The sequence below is a fragment of the Empidonax traillii genome, unplaced genomic scaffold (assembly GCF_003031625.1).
Source record: "Empidonax traillii isolate 1590-97213 ecotype Southwest subspecies unplaced genomic scaffold, ASM303162v1 scaffold126:size1624879, whole genome shotgun sequence".
Classification (NCBI taxonomy): Eukaryota; Metazoa; Chordata; class Aves; order Passeriformes; family Tyrannidae; genus Empidonax; species Empidonax traillii.
Genome location: NW_020955319.1, coordinates 1,586,788 through 1,599,124, shown reverse-complemented (window position 1 = coordinate 1,599,124; position 12,337 = coordinate 1,586,788). Strand labels below are relative to the sequence as shown.

The window sequence follows — 12,337 nt, the reverse complement described above, 5'->3', positions numbered from 1 at the left end:
TCAGACCCAAGCACACCATCTAGTTCTGTTTTATTTGGTTGCCCACTTGCTGCCTGAAGCTTTCACTCCCATTGATAATGTCAAAGGATTAAAGCACAGACAGATTTTGGTGATCCCCATCAGGAATGCACTTCACCTTCAGAAAAGGCAGCATGAACTAAGGCTTATTTCAACAAAAGAGTTATAAATTAGTTCTATACAGGCTTGTTTTATTGAGAAAAGCTCTGGAAATGTATTTTTTAATGTTGTAAGGTTTAACTGTACAAATGGATATTACTTTTAAATGTGCCAACTTCCATTCATTTTGTATCCTTAAATGAAGGATGTACTTATCTCTGAGGCATGTTTACCTCTAGTGATCCTGCCCTAGCACATTTAAACAGCTCATATGTTGAGTTGAAGGATCTTGCTTATTTTTATGTTTGCTTGGTCAAATTACCTTTTTCATCTTTCTTTTCATGTCCCAGTGCTATTTTGCAAATAGATATGATGTATATCTAGAGAATTATAAAGTTAATTATATTATAGTTGTTCTTATTTACTGTTCTAGCAATTGGACCCATAAGGGTAATGCAATAAGCTGGAGGAATATGGGAACATATTCACATATGTTCACATATAATCGCCTTGTAGGGCTATTATAGCACCCATGGATAGACTTCTTTGACAGTATTCATAGGATTGAAATTGAAAACAGGATGTTTTACTCTTTCCGCTGTGAATTAGCAAGGTGATGCCGATACTGGCGAGCAGGTATGCATAAGCTTTCTGTCCAAGGTTTGCTGAACAAGGAAAAGTTTTTATTCCTGTGGACAGATTGGTCACAGAGAGTATTTCTATATATACAGCCTTTGAAAAGTCAGTTGCCTTAAGATTTAAATGTAGCCTTTAGCAAACCAATTTCTCTTAGTTCAACAGAATGATATGAAAGGAAAACTAATTATCCTTCCACAAGTTCTTTTTTTCCTCTATATAAATAATCATTTGAAATATTTAATATGTGATAACTTTTGAAAATGGCTCTAATTTAAGTAAGATAAAGAGGTTTTTTGTGGCTTTCTCATTTTGATAAGCAAACTAAAGTTTTGGAAAATTGTTCTCCAAATAGGTCAGTAGTTTAATCTATTAATATTTCATATTGCTTTTGACTTTGATAATTTCTTTGCAAAAGATGTAGTCTCTGGAACAATATCAATGCGTATATGTATGTTATAATATAGGCATGATAAGATTTTGATTGTGTGAGCACCCATACTGGAAAAAGTCTGACTGCTAGACAAAGGCATGAAGCTTTCTTCTTTTCAGAAATTAAAAATAACAACAAAAATACGAACTCTCCAAACTATATATATATAAAACCCTGTAGATTGGATACAGGAAGTTAATAAAATAATTAACTAAAATTCAAATTCATTTGATGTGTTGTAGATACAGTACCTAGTAAGTAGCTCAGTAAGGAGAATAGACAATAAAGGAAGTATACACAGCCTGCACTTCCAGATGCTAATATCAGCTCTGACATTGGCTCTGCCTTTAATGTAGCCTCTTAGGGTTGGAGAAGTTGTATAGAAAAATGGTAATCATATAGAATGAGGTCTATATATATACAAAACCATCATACCATCACTCAAATAAGTACTCTTGAGGTCTGAAATTATAATTTGCTTAATACCTTTGAAGGAAAGCTATGTAGAAGTGTGATGTTGTCATTATTATTTAGCAGCATTAAAATATTTGGGTTGTCAGTCATTGAATCAATCCAACTCACACTAAGCCTTACCAAAAAATCATTATCATCTACCGACTTTCCAGTAGAATGGTCTTTGTGTTATCTGTGAGTCTCAATACATGAAATATTGCAGCCATGCTTTTCAAATTTGAAATTGCAAGTCATTCCAGCTAAAAGTCAGATCGACTGAATTGTGAGTAGGTATTTGCTTGACAAGGCAAAATGAAATCATGTTATCCAAAGAAAATATTGCAACCTGATTTTTTTCCTGCTAATCTCTTTTCTAGTGGAAAATTTTACATTTCAAGGCTGCAAAGTTCTGTCCTTTCGACTCCCTCTTTATTCTCTTGAAATGCAATCACTGTTCAATGAAATGTTATTTCTCTATCCTGTTTTTACAGCTGTTTCATGATGTACTGCACAGTGTCATAGTTTAATAATGTTGCTAAATTTTCTTCCTGTATCAAAAACTTATAATGAAGTGAAATGCAAGAATCACAGTAATTTTGGGTGTTGTTCTGTAAACGCAGGACAATCTCTGCAAAGACGCATCACCAGGCAAATAACTTCAATATATTTGAAGGAATGGTCTGCCATGGAGTCCCAGTTGCGACAGTTTCTAGAGGCAAAGTGGTTTATGAAGGCGGAGTTTTCAATGTCACAGCAGGAGAAGGCAAATACGTCTCCCGTCCACCATTCCCTCCATATGTCTACAAACGAGTCAGGCAGCGGGAGCAGGTTAATTAAACTAATAAATCTCTGTAATGCTTTGTACAACATGAGGATAACTAGCTCTTGGGAAGAGAGGTTTGGGGATTCAATGGTAATTTTCCTTACTAATCAAAATACGCCAAGGTGGGAGGAAATGAAACTAGAGAACTCAATGTTTATTGCTCTTTATCTTACAGAAAAATATCATAGACTAGTTCCTGCTCTTATGGTAGTCTCTGCAACTCGTAAAATAAGCCTCAGTACTTTCTAAAGTGAACATGCCCCCTTGCAATAAAAGTGGGTAAAGTTTTGCTCCTGAGTAATCTGACCAGCTGCTGCATTTCATCACTGATTTCACTGAAAATCAGAGAACCTTAAAATCTGTGGAAAGAAATCTTGCACCAAGGAAGAAATCAATAATCTTCTAACTCTTTCATGGATCAGATCTTTGGAGCTAAACCCTGTAGAATATTAAACACTTTGCTGTGTTACAGCAAGAGTGTGTTAGAAGATGAACATGTGCAAAGCACACGGATGGACCAAGCAAGATAGCTCTGTTCAAGCTCTTGTTATTTATTTTTTTAAGACAAATATTGCAAATACATGAAAATGCAATTTTCAGTGCCTATTTAGTGTACAAGCATTCATGATGCTTTTGTGTCCTTAAAGTTACTTACTGTGAATAGTATTTTCAAAAGCACCCAGAGTAAGTAAATTTTTAAATGTACCTGAATCAGTGGAATTCACTGCAGGATCTGAAAGTTGTTTCAGACTAATATCCATGTGAGATATGGCCCAATGAAAATCTTCCATGGTAATTCTGTATATTTCTTTCTGCTATTGTCTTTATGGACTGAGAAGAGCACGCAAAAGTGGCTGAATGAGGCTTTCCTCTGAAGACCACAATTTCACAGGAGTGATGAGCTGCCTACAAGTTCATACACATAATTAGTAAACTAGTATCAAAACTAAACTAAAATTTATAAGAAACTTGATAATTACACAATTCTGAAAGAATTCCATGAACATAGTGGTTTCCATTTCCAATCAAAGGTAGGAGAATTTTCCCTCAACCCAAACATCAATTGCAGCATGTCTTCAGAAGTGATTTCTCAAACAGCTCAGCCTCCTGTAGCCAGCAGCTGGAATAGTGGATGATAGGTATCCACACAAGGCAGAATTTGCTTTGTTTTATTCATATTTATTAACATCTCTTACCTGTGTTAAAAGCATCACTGGAAAATGTGAATACTTTAACAAAGACAAGCATCCATAAAATGAGATGGAACACAGTAATTTGCTTCTTTAAAAAAATGGATTTAGAATTGCATTGTTACAATGTTGGACGGATTTAGCCACCCAGCTCCTGATGAAAGCTGAAAACTGAACAGTTTAATCTCAGTGCAAGGGATCTTTTTCAGAGAGAAGTTTGATGAAAGTATTGGGATGCAGTACATAAAAAGCTGGATCATCATAGGACTGCTATTTTAATTGTGTCCAATCAGCAATTTCAAGGGGAAGACAAAGTTACAAAAAATTTAAAATATTTTATTGCAGGTCTGTCAGCCTACTCCTGTCAAGAGAGCACCATATACAGGCGTGGTCTCAGGAATATCCGTCACGCGAAAATAATACGCTCACTCACCAGTTTGGGCTCTTGCAGGTAACCGTCTAACGCTATTCTGAAACTTCAAAAAATCAACAGTGTAGCAGGCTGTCTAGACAGTGTCAGGCTTGTCTGAAACAAGTCCTCTCAGAAGCCGAATTGTCTTGGTATCTGTAAATTTGATGAAAAATGTGGCAGCCGAGGTATGAAAAGCATCTTTCTGATTGAAGCGTCATTTAAAAAGTTAAGTTGAAAGAAACAGATGGAGTTTAATTGCTAGACTGAGCTGTGAGTATGAAGACCCATAGAAAACCTGAGTTCAGTTATCAACAGGAGTACAAACCAAGCACGAATGCTTGGGTGCAAGTTTGCAGAAAAAAAACCAGAGCCACCAACAAAAACAGCTTGATGTAAAAAATTAAATTTGTTGATGTCCCTGTGTTACAGACAATAACCCTCCAACAAATGTGCTGTTTGGGTTAAGCTGATAGATTTGTTTCGCAAGGACAAAAGCTGTCCTCATGAAAAGAGAAGGCTCCAGAGAGACCTTAGAACAGCATTTCAGTACCTAAAGGGAGCCTATGAGAGAGCTGAAGAGGGATTTTTTTACAAGGGCATGAAGCAGTAGGACAAGGGGGAATGGATTTACACAGAGAGTAGATTTAGGTTAGATGTTAGAAAGAAATTCTTTACTGTGAGGTTGGTGAAGCCCTGACACAAGTTACCCAGAGAAGTTGTGGATGCTCCATCCCTGGAATGTTTAAGGCCAAGTTGGATGGGGCTCTGAGCAACCTGGTCTAGTGGAAGGTGTTCCTTCCCATGTCAGGTGGGTTGGAACTAGATGATCTTTTAGGTTCCTCCCAAGCCAAGCCATTCTCCAGTGTTCACAGTGTGGAGCTTGGCTATTGACAGTCTCTCACCTGTATATGCCCTGGTGCTCAGCAGATCTTTTCTGTAAGCTGATTTCCTTGATAAGCCAGCAGAAACCAATTAGCTTCCTTTTTGTGGGTTAGTTTTTGGTTGTCTTGATGAGTTGAAGTGTGTCCTAGAAGAACCTAGCAGAGATCAGCACAGTGCAGCCTATGGATGGGATAAGGCAGCTGGGGATAAGGACTAGGTGACAGCACTTCACTCTTTAATGGTTCAACAAGTGGAGGAAATGCCTCAGGAAGAAGTAAAAGAACCAGGTAAGACCTTCAGCAAGCCCAGTTGAACCATGATGCTGCTGTGTGCCAACTGCAGCTTTGATCTTTTCTGCTAGAACAGAGGAGCTGATGAATATGGCTTGGTGGAACAATGGGTGGCAGTAAGCATGACAAAACCCAGGCTGAGGTTTTGGGTGAGTATGTGTACCAACAATGAGACCAGCTAATTTAAGGGATGATTTCCAACAGATGAATATAAAGCTGCAGTTTGCACCTCACGTAAAATGGGTCTGTTCTTAGTGTTAATTAAGGAACAAATCTTCAATAGTGGGAGGGTGAAGTTAGCTTTTCCACATCTCACTGCATCATTCCTTTAAAGCTACCTTGCAGTGAACCTCATCCAGGGCAGCAGCAACAGAGTGCAGCAACCTATTTGTTTTCTCTGTCATAAGGGAGAAAGGTTTTCTAATAGAAAGGACTAAAGGCTAAAGCTTCAATAGAGTGAGGGAGCAATAATCGTTCTTTCTAGCTCCTAGCACTGTTTCTCTATTATTACCTCTCTGAGTGACAAATTGCAAAGAAGAGATTTTCTTTTGAAAGATTATATCATATTGTATTTTTCTTCTCTGTAGATAAAAGCAAATGAAAATGACCCTGCTGTCCCCAACAAAGCAGTGCCTTCTGGGTCCAACAATCAATCCACAATCAACTTCTCAAGAACCAACATGAAACAACAGTAACCAATAAGCTTTATACTTGGCTTCCTACATAAAAGTTGTCATTGCAATTTCTCTGTGAAAGGAATTTTGTTATAAGAACTAGAAAATTCTTTTTTAGAAAATGGAGTAATAATAAAATAATAACTACAATTGTAATGTGGCAACAGCTCTGTACATTCTTAAAAGTATGTAAGTTTGGGGATTGTATTTCTTAATGTTTATCCTTAGAAGGTATCAGCTACCCAGTAAAGTAAAAGCAAGGAACAATGGTCTTTAAGCATTTTCTATATTCTTTCTCTGTTGCGTCACAGGACATGAATCCTAATTCTCCATATTCATATGTTAGGAAGATCTCTGTTGTGCTTGGCAATGTTGTGAATTCTGATAGCAGATGCTGAATTTTAGTTTTTAATTTTCCCTTCCTGAAAGGGGTCAGGTACAGAGAAATGCTGATTCAGGAGAACACTCATTATTTTAGAGCTGCTGCCACATCTCCACGTCACTGTCTTTGAAGAACTTTATATATTTTGTCCCTGCCAACTACACCACCAAGCATTTCTTGGTGTGTTCAAGTATTCCCTTTGAATGCTGTTTTTCTTGGAGAACTTGAATGTTGTTTAAAGTTGCATTTTCGTATGTAATATGAATCAAGCAGCAGGCACTGGAGAATATTTAAGAGAGTGTCATGGTTTAATCCCAGCTGGCAGCTAAGTACCACACAGCCAATTGCTTAATCCCCCTCAGTGAGATGGGGAAGAGCATTAGAAGTGTAAAAGAGAGAAAACTCGTGATTTGAGATAAAATCAGTTTAATAGGTAAAGCAAAAACTGTGCACACAAGTAAAGCAAAGCAAGGAATTCACTCTCCACTGCCAAATGGCAGGCAGGTGTTCAGTCATCCCCCAGGAAAGCACTCTGAATGTCCCCTCTTCCCCCAGATTTATGTGTTGAGCATGGTGTGATTTATCCCTGGGGTTAACTGGGATCAGTTGTCACAGCTGTGTCCCCTTTTTGTGCATTCCCAACCCCTTCTCTGGTGGGGCAGTAAAAGAGGCAGAAAAGGCCTTGAAGCAGTGTAAGCGCTGCTCAGCAATAATAAAAGTATCCTTGAATTATCAACACTGTTTCCAGCACAAATCTAAAGCATAACCCCATATCAGCCACCATGAAGAAAATTAACTCTACACCAGCCAAAACCAGCACAAAGAGAAATGAGGGCAACACAAAATCACCTATACAGTGAGTTTATTGTCTTATGTGTAGAAACAGTATAACCTGTACTTCTGTGCAACTCACAGACCAAACAGACACAGAAAGTGTTGCATATTTTAATACAGACACATTAAGCATATGGCAATTATGATCACTTTTAATTTGATAGTGGAAAGTAGACTTGTGGTTCCTACTGTATCCACAGGCATCCAGTGATGTATGAGCTTGTATGAGAAACAAACTTCTACTAGATCAGTAGTTCTTGTGTCTCTAAATAACAAAGGAGGATTTTCTCTCTAAGATGATGGAAGATAGTCATGGGGATGGTCAGAAGATCTAGTACAGGCTCCCATTTCTCAGGCTGTCTTTGGGGTTGCAGAACAGCAGAACCAGGAATCCAGCAGTATTACAATGACTATTACAAGCAAACAACTCGCTGTTCAGTATAGACTTCTGTACTGTCATGTTCTTCATCTCAGTTTATTGTCCAGTGTCCCTCTGCAATCAACAGAGAAAGAGGTACTCCTGGAACTTTATTTATCTCTGCATTAAGATCTAACATGTTAGATGAATCTGTCTGGAGTTGTTCTCCTTTGAGACGAGATGGGTAGTTTTCTTGCAATGCAAATTTTTGTGCTTTGACTACAAAGACTGCACAGCATATCTAACAATGGGGCAGGTGTCTCCTCTGCAGCTCCCTTCCACCTAACCCATCTTTGCCTCTCAGAACTGTAACTTTCTTATGTGAAGGATGCCTGTCTTTTTTATGTTTTGTCTCATCAAGAGTGCAGGTCAACCAAGAACCCATTCTTTCTAATTAATCTTTTGCTACCTTGCAAGAAGAGGAGAAATCTGGTAAGAGTAAGGGGAAAAGCAGGGAGAAGAAAGGATCCATTTCTATCTTTAGCAATAATTTTTATTTGTGTGGAGTCTTTCATCTGAGACTTCAAGTTTTAACAATTTTTAAAACCTTGAATCTGCATGATATACCTGTGTGATAAGTAAATATGGGAGCCCCTGGTGGTCTAGTGGTTAAGGACGAGGCGCTGTCACTGCCGAGGCCCAGGTTCGAGTCCCGATCAGGGCCCCTCCCCGGGCAGATGGAGCTCGTTAGCACTGTAAGGCAATCCATCTACATCCTGAGGACCTCGCTGCCACCATCCAAGCTCGCTTGGCCCCGGCAGATGAACCTCAGGATTAAAGGGTGGGCTCAGTTCCGCGCACACTGTGTCTCACCTAAAAAAAATCCAATGCGCAGGCTGGAAGGTGTAAAGACCTTCCCCAGATCTTTGCTCATGAAGACTGGCCATTTATATTTAAGTAAATATAATTAGTATAAGTTTATAGTTGTGAGAATTATGGATACTCAAGGACCTGAAGTCACTCAAGTGGTTGAATATATGTTGTTGCCTTATGTTCAACATCCAGTGTTGGCTTATGAGAGTCACTCAAGGCCAAAATGACTCAATTATGACAATGATACCCAAGAGTAAAGGCTGCCAGTCCTTTGGATACCATGGACATGCCCGAGCATTTTAAATGTCCTTTGGGCTCTTGTGATACCTACTAAGATCAAAGTGATACAAAAGATTGCAGATCGTGAAAAGAACAAAATGATTTTTCTACAAACAGATGTTTTCACAGTGTGCTAACAGCAAGTAGTTTTATCAGTTATATAAACACCCATTTTGTAAACTGAAATCTCCAAACTATGAATGTGTATTATCTATGGAAAAATGTATGATCTTTTTAGATTTCCTACTGATTTTTATTGGATTACAAGTGAGTAAGCATATTCCTGTATAATTAGCAAAGGACTCCTGAACCCTGTGTTGATACTTACTGCTCCATATTATGGACAGTTCTCCTGGTAGAAGTTATCCTTTGGTTTTGTTCTTAACAAATACCAGTATTTTTAATTTCAGTGTCTCTTTAACTATTGTGCAGATGTCATGAAAGAAATCACCTGTATATTGTGAACTGGGATTTATTCAAAATCATTTGCTGTATTTTTACATCCTTGAGGGCCTGATACATCAAGCTTATCAGGTTTGTGATATTCATGAACATTCGCATTACCATTACACATGCTTGCCCCAGTACCTGCATCCTGCCTCTATCCACACTGTGCTGAGTAATAGCCCTTGAGGAACTGTGTGACATCAAAAACATTTCAGTGGTGGTATTCAGGCACTCCTACTAAAGTTGAGACTGTCGGACTGCAAATCTCTATTGTCCTTGTTCTTTTTCCACTTACATGGGGTATGCTGTAATGGTGGGATCTTCCCAGGGATGTAATTTGGGGACTGCCTGGGTCCCTATTTGAAAACACCAGTAGTGAATGACAGCAGAGCCAAATACAGTAGAATGGTTTATTTTAGCAGGCATATAGTTTGGAATGCAATGGGATTACAATTGTGTCAGCACATCTGAACTGGAGCACCTGAAGGAGCACTGAGTGGTCGCTCAGTCCTACCTCAGTCTCTAGAACCTGACAAAACTTCTAAATTCATCCTGCAGCCTCATCCCAGCTATCACTTGCTCATTACATTCTCAAGTTCCTGCTGGGTCTGTGCTATAAATGTTGTGATGAGACAACAGATGCCACACACTAGGTTGAAATGGTGGCTTAGATACGACTTCTGCAGCCCTCACACTTGTCTAGAGCCTTTCATGGGGAAGTAAGATAGTAATTGTTTCCCAGATGTTTGAATACTATCTCATTTAGCCATTATCCTCAGGCTTCTCCAGTGCCTACTGAGGAAAATGTTTGCTCTCTTTGTTGCTTTAATCTGTTGGTCACTCAGCTGGGGTAGACTATCTCTGGTTGCTTTGAGAGGTGACACTGTTGCATTAACACTCTTTTTCTCTGGAGCAATATATGTACATACAGAGGAGCCAAGGACCTATTTTGTCAAGGATAAAACACAACAACCTTTCCTTGTTTAGTCTTCCATTTGGGATCCTACTGGTTTCCTCCTCTTTCTTGTTTGGAAAGGTTGAGAATTCAGACATATTGTTAAAATAAGGAAAAAACTGTGTTAACCATATTTCCATCATCCTCCGCAGCAGCCAGACAGAAATTTGGGATCTTTAGTACTGGTGATGTGGATTCTATGGGCAGGAGCAGAAAAGGAATTTGGGAGATCTGATCCCAGCATACATAATACAGATTTCCTCCTTGTCATTTGCCAGAGAAAGCCTCATCTAGACAGCATGTGTTTATTGCTCGATTATTAGCCATCAGTTCACTGCCTGTGAAAGCTCGTGGCTGTGGTGCAGCTCCATCTGCAGTGCTTCTCTCCTCAGCCTAAAGTACAGATCTCTGCAGAGCAGCGATACTGGGGCATGTGGCGGTACTGGGCCACTGGAGGGCAGGGCAGGTACAATGTATCAGAAATGAAACGAGAAGGAAGGTGCTCTCATGCACAGCAGCACCCGTAAAGCACCTTCACGTGTTTTGGAATCTGTGCCCCAAAAGTCGATAATAACATCTTTATTTTCAGGCTTTATTTCATGGTCATCGGAGAGTGACCCTTTGATCCTTAATTTCCTCTTTTGCAATGTAAAAAAAGAACTAGAGGAAAGGCTTTGCTTATTCATTTCTTCTTTAATTGCATCTCAGAGCTATTTAAACTGTGATGAAAACACAGTGAGTCAGTGTGAAAATATTGACAGAGCAGGAGTCAGGGTGAAAGCAGTTTTAAGGCCAGCATCCCCTGACTTTGCACACCCCGCTGCTCTCATGAAATGCTGCAACAAAACTAGCACAAAGGAAAAGAGCCTTGGCTGTGAAGCCAGCCAGGTTTGGGGGTATGCGGCGGTGATAAGGAGAGTTCCATAAACAAGGTTGCTGAAAGGAAATGTCCTTGTTTGTATTGTGCTCCAGAAGGGTCAGGAACACTAGCATGTCTCTCTGAATTATCTTCACAAGACAATTAGGTCAGCCTTTCATTAATTTTACAAACCAGATTTGATTCAATTGGAGGATTTTTCACAGTAAATCAAACAGCTTCTACACTAGTGGAGGACGTTTAAAAAGGAAGTTGAGCTCTGCTGTGAACTGAGGGTAGGAGAGGGAGGAATGAGTCAAAACCCAAATCCAGACTTCTCCTCAGACTCTTCTGAGTGCAGAGTGCATTTCTGACAAGCCCTAGAGAGGCATTTAGAGACAATGCCCAGTGTCATGAAAGATATTAAAAATTTCTGTTATGCAAACAAATGAATAAATAAAGTCCCTAATTTCAACTGCACCTTTAGTTCAGCAGAAGAAAAAGAAATACGTGTTTTTATGTATGGAGAAGAATTTTCTATTGGAGCTTAAGAAAACATACTAAAAGAGGAAAGAAGACTATGAATGACAAAGACAGAGGAAAAGAACCAAAATAAAATGTAGGAAATCTGAGGAGATGGTAGGCAAGAAGAGGAACAGAAATAATTGTGAATGGAATGGAATGGAATGGAATGGAATGGAATGGAATGGAATGGAATGGAATGGAATGGAATGGAATGTGGGGGGGGGGGTTGTAACTTGTAGACCTTTTTTTTTTTTCTTTTTTTAAGAAAAAGGAACAATGTAATCCTGAGGTTGAGGGTTATGGTAAACAGAGAGGCCAAAGAAATAGCTGAACAACTTCCAGAGGAGACAACTGAAGATAAACAAACCTCCAGACTTCCCCTGCTCATAAGACAGAAAGAAATGGGAGAAAACAAAAAGCAAATAAAGTCTGCAGAGAATGAAAACTATGTCTCTGAAATGCCAAAGGAGAGACAGACCTACCCTTTCATCTGCACAACTAAAGAGGACCCCTGGGCAGCTGAAGAAACAGGAATAGTACTGTAGGTAAGGCATAGAACTGTCCTACCGCTGAGATAAAACTCAGTTCCTTTGAGACATAGAAGGCAAAACTGATTTAGAATTAAAAAAAAAAAAAAAAAAAAAAAAAAAAAAAAAAAAAAAAAAAAGGTGCAGAATATGCCACTTTCCCTGATAATCCAGGTTTAGTGAGATGGGGAAAGAGCAAACTTATCTCCTTTGCCTGCCATGCAGCTCGTCTCCAGCACACAGATATGCATGTGAATGGTCACAGAAACGGAGTGCATTAGTCCATTCAAGTATGTGACCCAAGTATGAGTGTAATGGGAGCAATATGTACCAGGTGGCACCTTGCTGCTGGCACAGCATATTCACAAGTTAAAACAAGTTTTTGCCATGA

General features: G+C 39.1%; 1 protein-coding gene across 3 annotated transcripts in view; it reads left to right on the top strand.

Moving 5' to 3' along the window:
- DPYS (dihydropyrimidinase) overlaps nt 1–6,062 on the top strand; it is a 29,364-nt gene extending 23,302 nt beyond the window's left edge. For 2 of the 3 annotated variants that reach the window (XM_027883395.1, XM_027883394.1), the window contains 3 exons: nt 2,260–2,467; nt 3,998–4,103; nt 5,824–6,062. In XM_027883395.1, the coding sequence (XP_027739196.1) occupies nt 2,260–2,467; nt 3,998–4,072 (283 nt within the window). In that variant the 3' untranslated portion in view covers nt 4,073–4,103; nt 5,824–6,062. Of the gene's footprint in view, nt 1–2,259; nt 2,468–3,997; nt 4,104–5,823 lie in introns of those variants that run through there. The other variant, XM_027883396.1, reaches the window with a different exon arrangement.
- The last annotated feature ends 6,275 nt before the right edge of the window (nt 6,063–12,337 follow it).